The following is a 17958-nucleotide window of genomic DNA, read 5'->3' as shown; positions in this document are numbered from 1 at the left end:
GTGTTTCAACAGGAGAAAAAATTAGGAGGACACTGAAGAATAACGTGAAAATGGACTTTTCAGGAGATTTTCCTCTGTATGAGGCATATTTTTTTTTTTTTTTGTTATAGTATTTTCTGCTGCAGGGAATACAGGGCACATTTGACATTGTACTGTGCTCTTTCTGACACATGGTGATGTCCTGACCTTTCAGAGGAAAGACAGAGCTGCTTTCTCTGCTCTTATCACTGATTTACTAGTTTGAATGGTTTTGTAGCAGTTGAGGGCTTTCCTGTTTCCTCAGGTGCCTTTTTAGCTAGTTAAAACTAGTACTGATAAATTTTAAATGCTGAATTTGGAACTGATCAATTTGGTGTGTGCAAGTTTTACAGCTGACTTCAAAAGCCGCCTTTTAGTTCTGGTGTTCTTGTTTGTGTAACACTAATTGAGAAATAGTGTTTATCACCAGTGAGTTGGGTTGCTTTTTCCCCTGTATTGGGTAAACCTGTACTTAAGGATTTCTGTTTCTTCTTGGGAGGCAAATTATTCAGCATTGGTTGAAGGCTAAATTTCTTTCAAGAAAGAAGCAGGCATTTCCCCTCATTTCAGAATTGCACTGTACTGTCTCTACAAAGCTCAGTGAGTTTTCCTCCTTTTCTAAAACTATTTCATGGTTATCTTCAGCTTGAAGACAAGTGAAGGGAAAAGTGGTTAACTGTGCTCTTAAATGAGGACATCCAAAGGTTATTTGGATTAGTTCAGATCTCTGGATTCTTAGTTTATTTCTGGGTATTTTTTGATCACAGCTAGTTAATGATAGAACTAGTGCTAGTTAGAGAAATAAGAAATAATAAACAGCTGTTCCACTCTCCTGTTACAGTAATATAGATATTCATATTTTTTTCATTGGAAAAGGCAGGAAGTGAGTTAGTGAGGTAGTTTTTTTTTCTTTCAAATAAAAAGACCCTCCTTTTTTTAAATCCCACTCCCAAAAAGCCTCAAGTTTTCCTATCCTGCCTACTAATGTCCGGCAATGAGGAAAAAAGTCAAAAGAAACCTGGAAATGCTGTTTTGTTTACATGTTCTTCATACTCAGATCTCTAAGATAGGAAAAAAAATCACCACAATCAAATTCATTATCTACTTGCCATTTACTAGTGTCAATATTAGCCTTTGCTGTTTTTTTTTCCTCATTAGACTGGAGTCATTCATTATTTCTACATCGAAGACTGGCAATATGTGAATGAATATCGTCATCCTGTCAGCGTGAGAAAAATTTTTCCAGATCCTAATGGAACCAGACTGGCTTTCATAGATGAAAAAAGTGATGGCTTTGTCTATTGTCCAGTAAGTTAATGTGGGATAGCTGTGCCATAATATTTACAAGTTAGGTCTCCAACTATCTTGTAAAATGTGTTTTATAGAGAATGATAAAACTTCTGTTACTCAACACATATGCTAGAAGAAGTTGCCAAAAAGGCTTGAATGGTAATGTAAAGAAGTAATGTGAAGAAATAAAATGTGTCATAGTAGATCAGGGTAATTTAATTATGGTAAATGCCTTTCAGAAATTGTATATTAGTGTATTCCAGTACTGATATTTTAGCTAATGTTAAAGTGCTACCTTTCAGTTTCACTGCCTGTACCATTGCTCTTCTTCTAAGGAAAGTAAATATGCTTATGACATGTATTTTCTCCATTTACTTCCTTTCTGAATTAAACAATTATGCTATTCAGAGTCACTGCTCATAAGAAAACTTCTTGTAATAAGAATTTCGTATTTCTGCTATTCTTCTATTCCTCTATTCTTAATCATTACCTGAATGAAAATTTAGCTCGTTTCGTTAGTCTTGCTTCCTTGTGACTTTACTTCTGCATTCTTCCCAGGTAAATGATAGAATATACGAGATTCCAAATTTCTCACCAACCATTAAAGGAATCCTGTGGGAAAACTGGCCAATGGATAAAGGTGTTTTTGTTGCTTATGATGATGATAAAGTGTACACTTACGTCTTTCATAAAGATGCCATTCAAGGTACTGCAAATGCTTTGAAAATATCGTCAATTACTTCAGTTATTAAAGTAAAACACGTTCTGTTTTTGATTTGTGCTGAATATTTCCACAACTGCATATGAAAATGAACAGTACAGAGGTTTTGAAGTGTTAACTCTCTAATAAAAAAAGTAACTGCTGTGTAGGTTTCTCTGCAAATTTCCAGCAAGAGACATTTTGATTTTAACCCTTCAAGCTTCTTGCTCCTGCACTCTTTTGTCTGATAATTGCACTCTATGTTTCAATTGTATTTTGTATGTTGCAAGAGAAGCTCTTAGGATCAGATGATAAAACTTCTATTCACTTATAGTATTAACCAAAAATGTATCCATAGCTATTTCTACATGAGTGGCAAGTGCCTAGAGATTTATCTACCAACATTTGGAAAATTTTTTTTATCGTTTATAATTTTTAACTTTTTCTATTTCACTGGCAAATGTACTCTTTTACAGTAGATTGTAACTATCAGAATTAGAGACCTTGAGTTAATAGCCAGCAACCTTGACCAGTTACCACATTTTTTCCCAAGTAGGGCTTTCTTAAATGATGTCTTCTTTCTTCCCAATCTTTGAATCTAGGATCGAAGATTATATTGGCAGGTGGTACAGAAGTCCCCTTTTCCCAAAAACCTTTGCTGTTGTATAATGGAGAATTAACTTGTCAGACTCAGAGTGGGAAAACAAACAATATCTATCTCAGTACTCACAGTTTCCTTGGGGATTTGAAAGACTTTGGACCTAATGAGCTGGCACAAATGCTTACTCAAGCGTTAATGTTGAAAAGGTACGTCTGTGTTTTAATTCTATCGTGTAAATATTTTTTTCTGTGCTTATAGCTCTATACAGCATAGCTGGTTATCTGAGAATGTCATGCTGAATACGAATAAATTAGATTGATCTGTCAGGTCATATGATGGTGTCTGTGCAAACCAGAGTGAAAGAAATAGTGCTGCTTTCTGTTTTTCCACTGTCAAGTAGAAGTAATTTGTTCAAGACTGATTTGGGGTCCTATGACAGTGGCTCTTCCAAAACTGGCTGAAGGTTCTTCTTGCCTCACTCTTCTTCCACTGCACTGAAGCAAAGCAAAATCAGTATAATGGAAAAACTGCCAGACTAGGTGATTTCATCGAAAAGAATGGTAAAAATAGCAGAAGCAGAACTGCAAGTTATGCGTTTGCACTTCTCCTTTGTTCCTGATAATTGTCTATCTCTCCATGGCTTAGAAGTAGAGATTTTTTTGAGTTCTCTCTGTCGTAGTATCAGGGAAAAAAAGAGTAGAGAAGGAAATTTAGGTACAGGAAGTATTGGTTTTAAATTACTTTTCCCTTCATAGATTTTCTGAAGCGTGGGGGATATGTGTACTTCTGAATGACCAGTCTAGTTGGAATGAGCTGGGCAAAGCTTGCTTACATCACATGGAGGTGGATTTTGCAATACGTGTTTATCGGACGTGTGGGAATGCTGGGATGGTGATGTCACTAGAAGAAATAAAGGTAAAGCATAGTCCTTTTTAAATGGGGAGTGCTGTGGTTTAATTCTGCTTAAGAATTTCTAATTTCTTTTTTTTATTTTTTCTTTTTATTTTTCTTTTTTTTAGATTATGGGTGAATCTTTTTCAAGAGAGTTTGTTATAGAGCAGAAAGCATTCAAACCACAGAACTCTTGCTTGGTTTCCTCTTCACATGGTTGCAGTACTTTACTGGAATGCAGAATTCTTTCCCATATTTTCTTGAAAGGAGTAGAATATACATATTCATGTGTCAGACAAGCTCTCTATCCTTTGCTATTTGTAAGAGAGTGTTTAAAGCCACTTATACGTATTTTTTAAGCTGGTTGTATTTAGGCATCTGAAAGTGTACACACAATAGTACCTTAAGAATATACTTCTGCAAGGTGTTGATTTTAGACAGCGTTTGTGGCTTTGAGGTACAGTAAGAAAGTGAGGGTTTGTAGAATCTGTTACGCCTGTTATGTGGGGACGTGTTGCTTTACTGTGTACCAGACTGTGTTACCTGTTACTTCTGCTTTTTAGTATTGTTGCACCCATTGTGTCCTTTTGCAGGGAATAGAAGATCACAACCTTTTAGCAGGACACCTTGCCATGTTTACTAGTAATTTTAACCTGGCTCAGGATTTATACTTGGCATCCTCTCGTCCTATTTCTGCACTTGAGGTATTCAAAATGAGTAAATATTTTGTATGCAATTTTCTTCACCTTAATGTTGGAATATTTTGCCTTTTGGTAATTCTGCCCTCTGTGGTTTTGTTCTTGCTATTGTGTGACTTGCAGACACTCTCTTTTAAGATAAATGTAGCTTTCTCAAATAGTCTACATCCTCCTAGAATACTAGCTCTATAATTGCATTTAGACTAATGTAAAGTGCATATTACAATTCAGAATTTGATGTCTCCATCAGAAAATGGTGCTCTTCTTTGTTAATAGATGCGAAAAGACTTGCAGCACTGGGACAGTGCACTTCAGCTGGCTAAGTGTTTGGCTCCAGACCAAATCCCATTCATATCAAGGGAATATGCACTGCAACTTGAATTCACGTAAGTTCTCCTGTAAAACTGTAGTGTAAGAACATGAAAACCAAAGCTCGTGCTAACTAGAACATGCCATTGAGATACTGTAGCTGAGAAAGCTCAGCTGTAATGCTGAGTTACCAGTTTTTGCAGCTGGAAGACCAGAAGAAAAGTTTTGTAGAAATGCTTCATGCTCGAGGCATAGGTTAGCAAGTAGTAGTGAATTTTGATTGATTACAGTATATTTATATTCTTTTTGAATGGTGGGTCCACTATGTAATATCATCTCCTAAATAAGTACTTTGTTGCATGTGAGCATTTGGAAAATAGAGAAAATTCATAGTGTTTAAGACTATTTGCATTGGACAAAAGCCTTGCTTAAAACTTTTGCTTGTTTTTCCTTCAATACTCAGGCCTTCATATTCTTACATTCTAGATAGAAGTGTGTCAGATTTCAGGCCTGACAGTCCTCAAAAGAGAATTATTAACCGTTTGCTGTGATATTAAGTCTGTATTGTGGCTCTGCAGATGAAACTCAGTCAGTTTAACATCTAACCTGAGGGGAAAAGCTCTGTATATAATTCCCATTTCTGTAATACCCCCAGAACTGTTGGAGGACACAGTCACAGACAGGAGGGAACTGAAGCCATATATATATATGATGAGACCATCTATAACTTCTGTTCTGAATGTACTTAAAAAAATAAAAAAATAAACCACCAACTTTCACTGTTAAGCTGGGGGAAAAAAAAAAAAGTAGATTGGTTTATTTTCCAGCAGTATGTGTGGAAATAGAGGTGAAATTATTGAGTTGCATTGCATACATGGGTATTCTGTGCCTCCCTGTCATGGAATTCGATTGAGCTTAGTGTAAAGGAATTGAGAGACAGACTTGCCTTTTGATTAATAGCTTAATAAAGGGAAACACCGTAGCATACTGTGTAATTCCTTCTTTTGCATACCTCACATCCTAATTTGCAGTTTTTAATCTCTTAAGCAAAACAGCTGCATGCATAATCTGTCTGAGAGATCTGCTAGGTAGGAAGGTAACGATCTCTTCCAATTAAAACTTGTTCTACATAATTCCAATTTTCTTGCAGGGGCGATTATATGAATGCTCTGGCACATTATGAGAAGGGAATCACTGGGGACAGTAAGGTATTTCATTTCCAGTGCTGATAGCATGTGTAGTTATCAAATACTACACTTCCAAGTGTTTTGTTTCAGATTATTTGAATTCAGCTTTATTATTTCAGTGCTAAATCTACACAACTATTGCTTTGGTGATAGCAGTCCTTTATGTACTTTTTTGTGTATTTTTAATGCACAGAATGGTGCTTTCTCTACTCGTAAAACATTATTGCCATTGTGTTCGAATAGAATAACAAGACTTAGTTTGAGCAGTTTCATAGTAGACGTGCAAACACTGTGGGTAATGTTGCTAGGATTTAATTGGTAAAGCAAAAATCTTCGTTATTCCTTTGGTTATTCTTTGCTGAAATTTTATCTACGTAAAGACATGCTAGGATTGCATTAGAAAGTAGACATCTTATTCAGTAGATATTCCCTTATTCTGGCATTATTTTCCCTAATATTTGCAAAATGCCTATTATGAAACAGCTGAAATAATAATATGGGAATTTAATAGAGAAAATAGCAGCGTTTTCTGAATTCAAGCCATTTGCCCTTATGAAGGTTCAGTGGCCTTACCATGTTTGGGAAAAAAAAAAAATAAATTTTAAATGAAGAGAGATTACAAGCATTTTTTTTTCTACTGTTGGCTTTGAAGGAAAGAATGAAGTAGTACAGAGCCATTTGTAATAATATATTCCCTGTATGCTTGGCTGGGACAGATTTTGCAAGTGAAATACAGAAACAAAAGACCAAAGGTTAAGGAAAAAAAAAATTAAGCAGAGTTGTTCTTAACTAGTAAAAAATAGCTGAAGCTGAGCAAGAATTTCTAGGCAAAAATTGAATTCACCAAGTCCATGTAATGTTTTGTTATTTGGGATCAGTGTTTTGTTACTGTGGCTTTTGCCAGCTGCCATTTCTGATACGTAATGTCTCTGCTTTCCATTTGGTTGCTAGTATCAGGAACACGATGAAGCTTGCCTTGCTGGAGTGGCTCAGATGTGCATTCGAATGGGGGATATCCGCCAGGGCGTAAACCAGGCCATTAAGCATCCCAGTAGGTTACTAAAAAGGGACTGTGGAGCTATTCTGGAGAGTATGAAGGTAAATTAACAAAGCCTAAGGTTGAATATGTGAATGCATTAGGATACTTATTCATAATCATAGTTTACAAATGACATTACAATGATTTTCAATATTACAGCAATTTTCAGAAGCTGCACAGCTGTATGAGAAGGGACAGTATTATGACAAGGCAGCATCAGTGTACATCCGGTGTAAAAACTGGTAAGTACAGATTGCAGGGAGGTGTTTGTTGTAACAGAGGACTTGACGTGGTGCCCTTTGGAAAAGAACAAGTCTGCAAATGTCTCTGGTTTTGTGGTTCCTCTCCCCAGGCTTGAACAAGAACAGCATTCACCTCTTAGAAACTTATGTTGGTTTAAATACAGTCTTACTGGAAATGGGAGTCTTCCTTTTCCCCCCCCCCCTTTTATTGTGTCACTGTTAGCTGCAGTTTCCAGTCCTTTTCGCATGTGAGTGTGCATGGTGTGCAGCCTGCATTGGGTGATTTAATTCATGCAGTTTCTTTTAAGTTCATTGAATTTTGTTGGTCATCAGGTGCCTAAGACTTTGAATATTCAGACATTTGGAAATTGTCCTAACTTGCTTGTTCAAAAGGAGTCTATATCTGTTAGCTGTCAAAACAACTAACGTAATTTCTATACATCGTTTTAAAGTGGAATGTGGAAGTTTACAGTGGAGAAGTACTATTTTATAGAGAGATTCCGAGTCTTAATTGTTATCTAATTTCATTTTATGCTATTTTAATAAGAGAAACTGAATAAAGCAGAGATCAGAAAGATCCCCTCTCTTTCATGCAAGTGCTCTAAAAATTAGGCTGGAATATTACGCTCATTTACGATTCAAAAATTTATCCTGCTGTGGAAGTGTATCAGCAGCATCATGGTGAACCAAGAGAACACTTGTTAGTAAGAGTAGCTTATGTATAGTGACAGACTTGATGTGGAAGCAGGGAGGGGCTTGTTTTGTTTCTTCAGGCAGAAGTAAGTTCAGGTCTCCTGAAGCCTTAGGGAGTGCCCTGCGTTCCAGGCACAGAAGGGACATTTAGGGCCTGCCTCTCTGCAGCCTCACACGTGCTCTGCTGTGTTGTGGATGTTGTCATTCAGAGGATCTGCCTGTAATTGCCTATTTCCAACTATTAAGTACAGCTCTTTAAACATTTTGAAGTGCCTTCAAAGCTTACACGTTATGTTCAAGTACTTTCTTTTTTAACCACCTTTTCAGTATTGATATAAATATGCCTGTTCTACTAGAGAAAAAGGAAACGAGAAATGTTTCTTCACTTTGTCTTGTCTTTCCAGGACAAAAGTTGGTGAACTTCTTCCTCATGTTTCATCTCCAAAGATTCACCTGCAATATGCAAAGGCCAAAGAAGCAGATGGCAGGTGTGCTTATCTGCATTTATAGAATATATAATTGTTATTTATGGCATGTGTTATTTCTATAAAATATACTAAAAGACAGACTTTAAATTTTGCATAAAACATGCTTGTAAAAAAGGATTCAGAAATACCCAAGCATGAATATTTTAAACATAGTGTAAGGACCTACCACTACCATCAGAGACATAGTTTTAATTGATTTTTTCCCATCTAAACATTACTGTCTTTATAACAAAAATAATTGAAGGTTTTACGGTGCTGCAGCAATACAGCAGTCCAATTAATGGAATACTGAAGTTCAGTTTGTTTCTAACAATTCCTTTCATAAAGCTGTGATTTTTAAGGTCCTTCAAAATTGAAATAATCATGGAAGAATTTTTTTCAATCTGAAAGCAAATTACTGTTACCTCTTAATAGCTGCTCTTGCAAGGCACTGGATAAAGTGAAATTATTGGCTAAAATAATAAATACCAAAACAGGCCTTTGTCATATCAGCCAATAATCATAAAATTTTAATCACAAAGTTTAGTTTTCTACTTTTCAGTGCCTGTAGGGAAATGGAGTTCAGAATAATGATGGCTTGTAAGATGAGACAACCAAGGCTAAATGCTTGGATGGATGAGACTAGACAATATTATCAGTGTTAACTGCATAGTGCAAGGATGAGAAATTTCTTTAACTCACTTATGGAACAGAAAATAGACTCGTTTTTGAAACTGTGCTACTAGTTTTCTGTTTGGATTTCTTGTTCTCTCATTCCCAAGTGACTTAATGTGGAGCTGATAAAACAGATGAACTACTTCTAAGATATACAAAAAGGGATGCTTGACAGAGTAAGTTAAAAATACTTCTGTGGTTTTCTACTGTCTCAGCAAGAAATGTACTCCCAAGAGAAAATAATGTGGAGAGAAAAGTTAGTAAATACAAAACAAGCCTATTTATGCAAACTGAAAAGAAGGTGTCACAGAATAACCGCTCAGAAGTAAAATACTGTACGTTTCTTTCATACCATACTGAAAAGAGGTCTTTAAAAATCAGAAAAACTTGTGGAGCTGTAATTTTTCAGGTACAAGGAAGCTGTGGTAGCATATGAGAATGCAAAACAGTGGGACAGCGTAATCCGACTGTGTTTGGATCACCTTAATAATCCTGAAAGGGCCGTTAATATTGTGAGAGAAACCCAGTCTCTTGATGGGGCAAAGATGGTGGCCAGGTAATAATTATACGTTAAGAAGTTCATCTCTTTGAGAGCTGTTAACTGTTTCTTTCTTCTGCATTGTTGCCAGAGGGTAGAACTGTGCTCAGTACAGTAAGTGGAATTTTTTTAGAAAGAAATCCTATGAGCTTCTAGAAAATATAATATTTCCTTGAACACATTCTTAATACATCCCATAACTTACCTCAATCCAGCATTGCCTTTTCACTCTACTTACAGAGAGTGTCACTCTTAAATCGTGATTGTGTTGTCCAAGTTAGTGATTTTCTAGATGCAGCTATAGAGAGCACCATAAAATTAATTGTTACACACAATTTTCATATTAACTTCTTTCAGGAAGAATATTCTTGTACTTTTCTTGTAGTTTTTATTGCACTTACAGCTTATGAGATGGGCAGTTAGAGTTTTAAAAGCTTGGAAGAGGTCATACCTGTTGGAAGTTGGTGAGGCATGCTGGTGTATCAGACTCAGTTGCTAGTGCTTGGTTAATGACTACATACTTCAGTTTAGTGACTTGAGTTCTTTAAAGTTTGGACAACTAAACAGGTACTGCTTTATTTCTTTCTAACTCTTCAATTGAAAATCACATTACCCTGAAGTAGTGAGTTTAGAAAATAATAAAAGTTTGCCACGCTGTGTTATTTGCAGTAAGTTAATTTTAGTAACCTATTTAAAAGATAAAATATGTAGATACAAAATTAGAAATACATCATTCTTGCATGCCACAAAATGCTGTATGTTTCTTAAAGTTTGGAGCATTCATTGTGTTACCTAACTAAGGTATTAATTTGTTCATTCCAACTAGATTTTTCCTGCAGCTCGGTGACTATGGTTCTGCCATCCAGTTCCTGGTCATGTCTAAATGCAATAATGAAGCTTTCACGTTAGCTCAACAGCACAACAAGATGGAGATTTATGCTGATATCATCAGTGAGTATTCCAGTTTAAAGCTTTGCACACAGTATGTTTTACTGTACTTTTACTTGGTTTAGACCAAATTAAAGTGATAAGACAAGGGATATGTGGTTTTGTTTCCCAGCCCTTTCCATTTCTTGTTTTCAATCACCATTGGCAGATTAGGCATCCTGTTTTTAATTTAGGTCTATAAGCTTTGTTTCACTTCCAGCTTAGGTGTTTTCAAAACCTTGGTTTTGTTAGAGCTCTTTCTGTGTATCCACAGAGGTAAAACGTTTGCCTAGACTGTTCTTGTGTGTCAGGTGAGGAATCTCTTTTTTGACTTGATTGATTTAGTATTATCTTTCTGAAACTGCAAATTTTCCTAGGAGAGCTGAATTTTATCTCTTTCCTTTTGTAATGGTTCCAGCTCTTGTCTGTCTTACGTGTTTGTGTCACTTGTCCATTCTTTTTTTTCTTTCTTTTCCCCCCAGAGGCCATTTATGGCCTCCTACTGTCACAGTAGGAGACGAAAGAGGCCTTGCAGAGAAGCTGACTTGCACCTCAGGCCATCAAATCACTCAGTGGCCAACCTGTTGGTTTACAATATACGTTATGCTTTTCTCTTATGTCTAGCAGCCTTCTTTGTGGAAAGTTTCACATAAGGATCTAACAAACTATCTCATCTTTTCAATAAAACATTGAAAGTTTGTCTTTAAAAAATGCATTTCTGCTAGGGTGGGGTAGTTACAAAAACTTCACAGCAGTTAGCTTGGTGATACACTATTACAGCTGCTTGTCAAGGTGGGCAGTATTGTTCTATTATTATTCCTTGTGCTTTCTTCCTTCTCTCCTTTCACAGCAGCATGGCTCAAATTGTAATCTAAGTGGGTGGAAACAGGTTTTAAACCTAACTTTGGAGAAGAGGCTCTCTTTGTGTGTACAGTAACACGGCATCTTGGTTAGAGGACTCAGCTGTATTGCCTGCTAAATGGTTAGATAGCTCCTGATAATCTTTTACTATGCAATACAGATATACCCTCATATTCCTTAGCTGTGAAAATGATCCTAATGTTAATCTTAATATCATCTTTTCTATTTTATTGTTGCCAAGACATAATGAAAAGAATAAATAGCATGTCATAGGCCATTCTGTTATGTCTGTAGAAATCCCACTACCATGTGAAACCTGTGGAAACAATGATGTCAATGCATTATTAGGCCCTGATGTCTGACATTTAGTCTTTTAAGTAGGAAAAAAGCACGCAAGCCGTAATTTGGTTCTACTTGGCTTTGGTTTTCTCTGTATAACGGGTATTTCTTTGTTAGAGCCCTTTTCTTAATAGGAACGCTCTGTTATCATGGCCTTCTCTCTCTTGCAGCTTCCGATAGTACCAGCAATGAAGATTATCAGAGCATTGCTCTGTATTTTGAAGGAGAAAAGAAACATTTTCAGGCGGGAAAGTTTTTCTTGTTGTGTGGCCAGTATGGACGGGTCAGTACTTAAATGACAAAGCAGTGATGGTTGACTGTTCATAGAAACTGTTGAAAATACTGTACTTCCAAACCAAGTTCACCTGTTCACTTTTAGCTGTCTTAACTGAGGCATGTACTGATACAAAAAGGTGTTAAAAAGCTAAGTATTGATTCCATGAGTTATACACTGTCACACAGATAAACTTTTCATAGCAGTAGGGACGGATTAATGTCAGTCACATTACCCTCAGTGAATTTCTAAGAGGTGTAAACATACAGGTAAAATTTGCAGTATATTTGCTTCACCAATGAAGATTTGGTTGCCGTAAAAATAGTTTGTTAAATAGTGCTGCACACCCGAACATGAACAGATCTTTAAAAAGAAGGGAAGTGTGTCAGTTGGCAGGCAAGTCTGTCAGCTGATGCTTGCTAAGTGTTTGACTCCTGCTTACTGAGCACGTGCTAAAAAAAGTTCCTGATTTTTGCAGATTACAGCCATCATAGGTGACTGTGCTTTCAGCTGGAGCTAAGGAGGCTTCTAATGCCACATCAACCACAGTTAGATGAAGATATATGCCAGGATTTAGCAAAGACTTAAATCTTATTTTCAGGATGAAAAGCAGCCATTACCTGTATGGCATATATGGCTATTCTGATGGCTATAGAATACAGTCCATCCGTTGTGCCTTTTTTTTTTTTTTTTGGTCAAAAGACAGAGAGAAACAACTTGGTAAAAATGAGAAAAATGTTAATTTCATGTATTTCAACTTAAACTCTTTTTCTACTTCTTTTCAGGCATTAAGGCACTTTATGAAAAGTCCAAGCACAGAAGATAACTTGGCTATTGAAATGGCGATTGAAACAGTAAGCAACTTTGATAAAACAAAATATTACTTTTCGAGAAGTTTACTTTCAGTATTGTGGCATTTTCCCATCATCAGTTGATAAGCAAATGTAGCTGCAGTTTTTTATGAAAAGTTTGCTTGTGTTGTATTTTTTCTTTTTTCCTCACAGTAATTTCTTCTGTCTTTGTTTAATAGGTGGGACAGGCAAAGGATGAGGCCCTAAAAAATGAACTGATAGATTATCTGACAGGAGAGAATGATGGCATGCCTAAGGTATTGTATTTTGTCACTGCTGTTGTGTCCTGTTGCTGTACTACAAGAACATTCGAGTTTACTTTATCCTAAAATTTTGGTAGACACAGATTTGCTTTTTAAGAATTGCTTTCCCTAAGGAGCAAGGCTTATATGATTGTTCTGTGAGTCATTTCATCCAGTAACTTCAGTTTCAGAAAGATGAGAAAGAAGTGAAATACAGTCATCTTTCTCTAAATACAGTGGAGACAGCAGAGGAGATCCAAACCAGTGCTGGCACTGGCAAACAGAAGTTAGCTGTTCGGATCAGTTAGCCTGCTGGAGGTTGTCTTTGCCAGATGGTCAGGCAGCATGTGTGTGTGTCTGAGGACAAGCAGCACTCCTGATGTCTTGCACAATGGAGAACTGGTCATACTGTCACAGTGGAAGAAAGTAAGGTGGTAATTAGGGAATGAAGAACAAAAACGCGTCAACTAATGAGGTACGTCGTGGACAGATTTTCAAAGTTATGCAGCCCCCCTTGATTTCATAATCATAGAATCTTGTCTTCCAACTCCATGTCTTGGGTTGGAAGAGACCTCAAGGATCAGGAAGCTCCAATCCCCCCAGCCACCTAGGCAGGGCCACCAACCTCCATGTTTAATACCACACCAGGCTGCCCGGGGCGCCATCCAGCCTGGCCTTGAACACCTCCAGGGACGGAGCATCCATCCCATCCATTAAGTAACTAATGACCGTGTTCTCAAAAGGAAATTAGACCAAAAACAATTTGGAAATGTGAACTGAGGGGAGAATTTGCCATTGAGATCACCTGAAAATGTAAATGCTTCCTGTGGATGCACAATGTTGGCACAGTGAGGTTATTTCACCTCTAGTATCACAGATGTGGTTTATGATTCTGTTGTGAGGTTAAAAATCTCTGTCATCTCAGCAGAGTGCCCAAAGATTTAATATGTTAGCCTTCCAGAGACACTAGATAGACAGTTGATGGCTACACCAGCCTTGCTTTTGCAAAATTAGAAATTGGGAACAAACAATTACGTATGTAGGGTTTTTTAATTCACTTCTTAATATGTGTCTGTAATTTGAAGTTTGAGCTACAAAAAAAATTATATGAGAAGTAAAAAGTAACAAAGCAAAATAGAATCCAACTGCAAGAGACCAGAAGAGAATGAAGCCATTAGAGACATGGTACAACAAATCCCAAGGGAGCCTATAAACAGGAGGGGAATCAACTCTTTGAAAAGGTAGATAACTGCAGGACAAGGGGAAATGGTTTTAAATTGAGGAAGATTTAGGTTAGATGTCAGGGGGAAGCTCTTTACAGAGAGAGTGGTGAGGTGCTGGAACAGGCTGCCCAGAGAGACTGTGGATGCCCCATCCATCCCTGGAGGTGTTCAAGGCCAGGTTGGATGGGGCCCTGGGCAGCCTGGTCTGGTATCAGATGGGGAGGTTGGTGGCCCTGCATGTGGGGGGGCTGGAGATTCATGATCCTTGAGGTCTCTTCCAACCCTGGCCATTCTGTGATTCTGAGATCAATGTAAGCAAAAGTAATTTTGTATTGATGCTGTAAAGTGGTTGGGCAGAACCTGTCCCATCCTGTCTTCTCCTTGTTGGCAGCAGCCTGCCCACTGGCTGTGCTTAGGGCTGGGTAAGGGACGTGAGCTGGTGTGATCTGCGTGGTGAAACGGTTCTGAAGATTGTAGGAAATATTCAGCAATTGTGTGAATGCCATAATTACTGTCTTTAACATTCTTTTGAAATTCAGTGTAGAGCTTTCTTTTCCTCCTTTAAAAGCTCTTTCTTGTTCTTCTAAATGCTTTAATCCAATCTGCCATAGTCTCTCTCAGTGAGTAGCATCATTTTACTTTATCATTTTACTTTTATTTGTTTAAAAAAGAGAGTAGAAATCAATTCTCCCTTATCCTTATTCTGCTGGTACAGAGCTGCTGCTTCTGAAGTTACCAAGAGGGGGGTTTTAGAGAATAGTGGCTTTTCTGTGGTAGTGTTCTTGTAAAGCTGAGTGTAAGAGCAAATTTCAAGCAGGCAAGCAGCAGAAACTTGCTAATCCCTTCAGCACTCATCTTCAAACCCAGCAATCGCTCAGAGCAGCCTGGGTACTTCTTTCAGCCCATGTCATGTGGCTTTAATGAAGCACCATATTACCAAAAAGATTGTATTAAGCATACATTTGCTACACTGTTGCCTCATAATAAGGTAGTTTGTAATGTGGTGTTATGTTGACTATTGCATTTGTTGACTTCAGCATGCTGGGATTCTTCATTTATCGTGTTTTAGAACTTTCCAGAAAGCATGAAGTAGCAAAGTTCTGCTGTTCTGTCTGTGCATGTTTGCTGGGCACAACCGTCATAGAAAGCAAAACTAAGTTGAAATAAAACTTGAAATAAAACAGCTATCTAAAATTAAGGTCGGCTGGAAAATTAATTATTGGAATTCTGAAGATTTTAGGAAATGTGTTGACAATGGAAAATTCCTTTCTTTATTTATTGCCTTTTTAATGTCTAGCGTGAAAGGTTAGGGCGTAAAACATAAAGCATTTGTTAAATGCCTTCTACTTGTGTATTTTCTTCTCCATATGTCTGTCACGTCAGTTACTGAAATCTGTTGAGATGCAGGGAAGGACGTGGCAGCTCCCACAAGGCAGCTGCTCTGTCCCAGGCAGGAGAATGGGAGGAGCAGCCCAGCAGGGCAAGTGCAGACACACACCGAGCCCACACCAGGAGGTGGGAACAGGGAAAAATCACCCCATAGCCCACGCAGCATCATTTTCTTGTGCCCCCACTCAGGGACCTCAGGATAAATAATATCAAAATACATGCATTTGTTTCTTATCCAGATAACCTTTTCAATGCTGTTAAACTACAGCTCTTCTAGTTTTTGACTGTTTAAAATTCTGTTACATCATTACTTGAAATTAATTATTTTTGCTCACTTCACGTTTTGCCTCATAAGGAAAGTTAAGAGAAGAATTTGACTCGCCCTTATTCTTTCTGCATACTGGTCTTGCTTGCTTTTATTTCTGTGATTATTTCTTCTCTTTTGTCTTGCTTCCTGCATCTTGGATAGGAAGTTCATCTTTGCAGTCATTTCTTTATTGGGAAATATGTTCATACCTTTCATATTTCTTTTCCTTTGAATTTCGTTCTTGGTTCCTTTTTCTTTTTTTGCAATGTGTTTGAGACTTGTATACAAAAGCCATGCAGTGTTCTGGAGTACAGCCCAACTAATCATCTTTAAAGAACTTGTAAACAGTTTAAACATGACATACCCATTGTGTTTGGCTTTACTGATAATATCGCAGAATTGTTCAACTTGGTTTTGTGTTTGTTGCTTTTCTTCCTCACTGAGCTGTCCTTAAAGCTGCTGATGTGTTTTGTTTCCAACTTGCCTCTCTCTGACTAGGGAGCATCCCATTATGTGCTATGTTTCAGATTAAGTTGGCCTTGATTAACAGAGCCAAGGATTGTAACATACAGACTGCACTTATTTTAATCTCACTTTTGAAATCACAGCTAGGGGTACAAAGTAGTGCCCCTAAACCAGATTTTATTTTTCATGTAACAGTTCCTCTTCCTTGAAAGCGAGGCCCTTCTATCCAAGTGTGTATTTCAACCGCATTTTTAGAAATAAGAATCTTTTGGTCTCTTGTCAATTTTCTTAAAAATACTTAAGGAAATCCAAGTCTTATGTTGACCTTTTTTTTTTTTGTGCTGATGTATGGGAAGTCTGAGTCCCTTTTGAAAAACAGAAGTCCTGGTTGTTTTCTTCATCTTGTTTTTGGAAGTTTTGGTTTAAAATCATTTCACCAGTTTCCTTCACATTGAATTAAGCTGTTGGATTGTCACTTCTTGGGCGAACCCTTTGCTGCATTTCCCATTCTTGAATTGCACAACATACCGACAGTGCGTAGTGCAGCAAATTAGAAACGTTATACAGTTTATTAGCCAGTTGTCCCCTTAGTTTTCAATTCTTTTAGCTGGCCCTCACTCACACTGAGCTGTGTGTGCACCTGGAGCTGTAACAGTGACCTCAGCAAGGGTTTGGAGTGCTCTTCTGCCACCACAGGCAGCACCAGCCTGAGCTGCTGGTTCTCAGCCCAGGGGCCTCATAGCGAGCACGGTGGATGAGGGGAGGAAGGGAACGCCATGCTTGCCATTTACCAGCATTAATTGCTTTTGTCTGACTTAATTAGGATGCGAAGTACCTATTCCGCTTGTACATGGCACTGAAGCAATACAGAGAAGCTGCCAGAACTGCTATAATAATCGCCAGGGAAGAGCAGCGTTCAGGTAAGTCGGGTTTTTCTGATAGGACAGCATACGTGATGCTGTGGCCTCACAGTGCTGCAGGTACCATTGTCAATATAGATTATGCTATAAAGCCTTACTCTTTTGGTAAATGCGAAGCTTTTAATTATATTCATTCATTTTTAAGCTTGAAATAGCTTTTGTGAAAAGATGGGGATTCAGAACTGTATATTAAATGCTTGGAAATAAATGAAGTGATGGGAAATTTCAGCATTCTTTATATTCAGTGGTGGAGACTGCTTGAAACTTTACTTTTCTGTATAACAGATCTTAGAGTTGCAGTTAAACTACACAGTTTCCAGCTTTGGATTCTGATCCTTCACTCTTTGCATGTTTCAACCTTCAGTAGATGTGTGAAGGAGATGGGCTGTGCCAAAGGGTACCTCGGTGCCTGAGCCTTGTGTTTGCCTGAAGTTACAAACAGAAAAAAGAGAAATAAGAAGGGACAGGGCTAGAAGTGAAATAAGTGTCTCCTCTGCTGGCTGCTTTTGCCATGGCAACAGCCCTACCATAACACTGCTTTCTTTTCATTACAAATAAGTTAAGAAAAATATCCATAAAGGAAAAGCAGCAGCCTCAGGAACTGGAGGACAGTAATGCCCATGGAAATTAACATTAATGGACAAACAGCAATGGGCTGAGGCCAGGGCCTTGACAAACGTGGTCTGCCAGGGCAGCACAGCAATAAATAAAGCATTAGTGCTGATAATGTAAGCAGGAAATGTACAGGCTCAAGGGTTTGATTATTCTTTAGCTTCTTTGAATCTGAAAACGTTGTACCTAAGCTGGAGTGT

At 37.7% G+C, this 17958-nt stretch overlaps 1 protein-coding gene across 1 annotated transcript in view; it reads left to right on the top strand.

The window, feature by feature from the left end:
- Positions 1 to 17958, top strand: part of WDR19 (WD repeat domain 19) — a gene marked incomplete at its 3' end in the record, with an annotated part of 34701 nt that overhangs the window by 11855 nt on the left and 4888 nt on the right. Inside the window, exons 14-29 of the mRNA XM_079534141.1 lie at positions 1177 to 1326; positions 1867 to 2014; positions 2611 to 2815; positions 3365 to 3524; positions 4094 to 4204; positions 4475 to 4584; positions 5658 to 5715; positions 6646 to 6792; positions 6893 to 6975; positions 8073 to 8156; positions 9220 to 9366; positions 10175 to 10299; positions 11646 to 11758; positions 12535 to 12603; positions 12780 to 12857; positions 17050 to 17146. Coding sequence (XP_079390267.1) covers positions 1177 to 1326; positions 1867 to 2014; positions 2611 to 2815; positions 3365 to 3524; positions 4094 to 4204; positions 4475 to 4584; positions 5658 to 5715; positions 6646 to 6792; positions 6893 to 6975; positions 8073 to 8156; positions 9220 to 9366; positions 10175 to 10299; positions 11646 to 11758; positions 12535 to 12603; positions 12780 to 12857; positions 17050 to 17146 — 1885 coding nt within the window. The remainder of the gene's footprint in view (positions 1 to 1176; positions 1327 to 1866; positions 2015 to 2610; positions 2816 to 3364; positions 3525 to 4093; positions 4205 to 4474; positions 4585 to 5657; positions 5716 to 6645; positions 6793 to 6892; positions 6976 to 8072; positions 8157 to 9219; positions 9367 to 10174; positions 10300 to 11645; positions 11759 to 12534; positions 12604 to 12779; positions 12858 to 17049; positions 17147 to 17958) is intronic.

This window comes from Tetrao urogallus (genome assembly GCF_951394365.1).
Source record: "Tetrao urogallus genome assembly, chromosome: 4".
NCBI lineage: Eukaryota > Metazoa > Chordata > Aves > Galliformes > Phasianidae > Tetrao > Tetrao urogallus.
The sequence above is the reverse complement of the archived record's forward strand: the minus strand, read 5'-3'. Positions and strand labels throughout refer to the sequence as shown.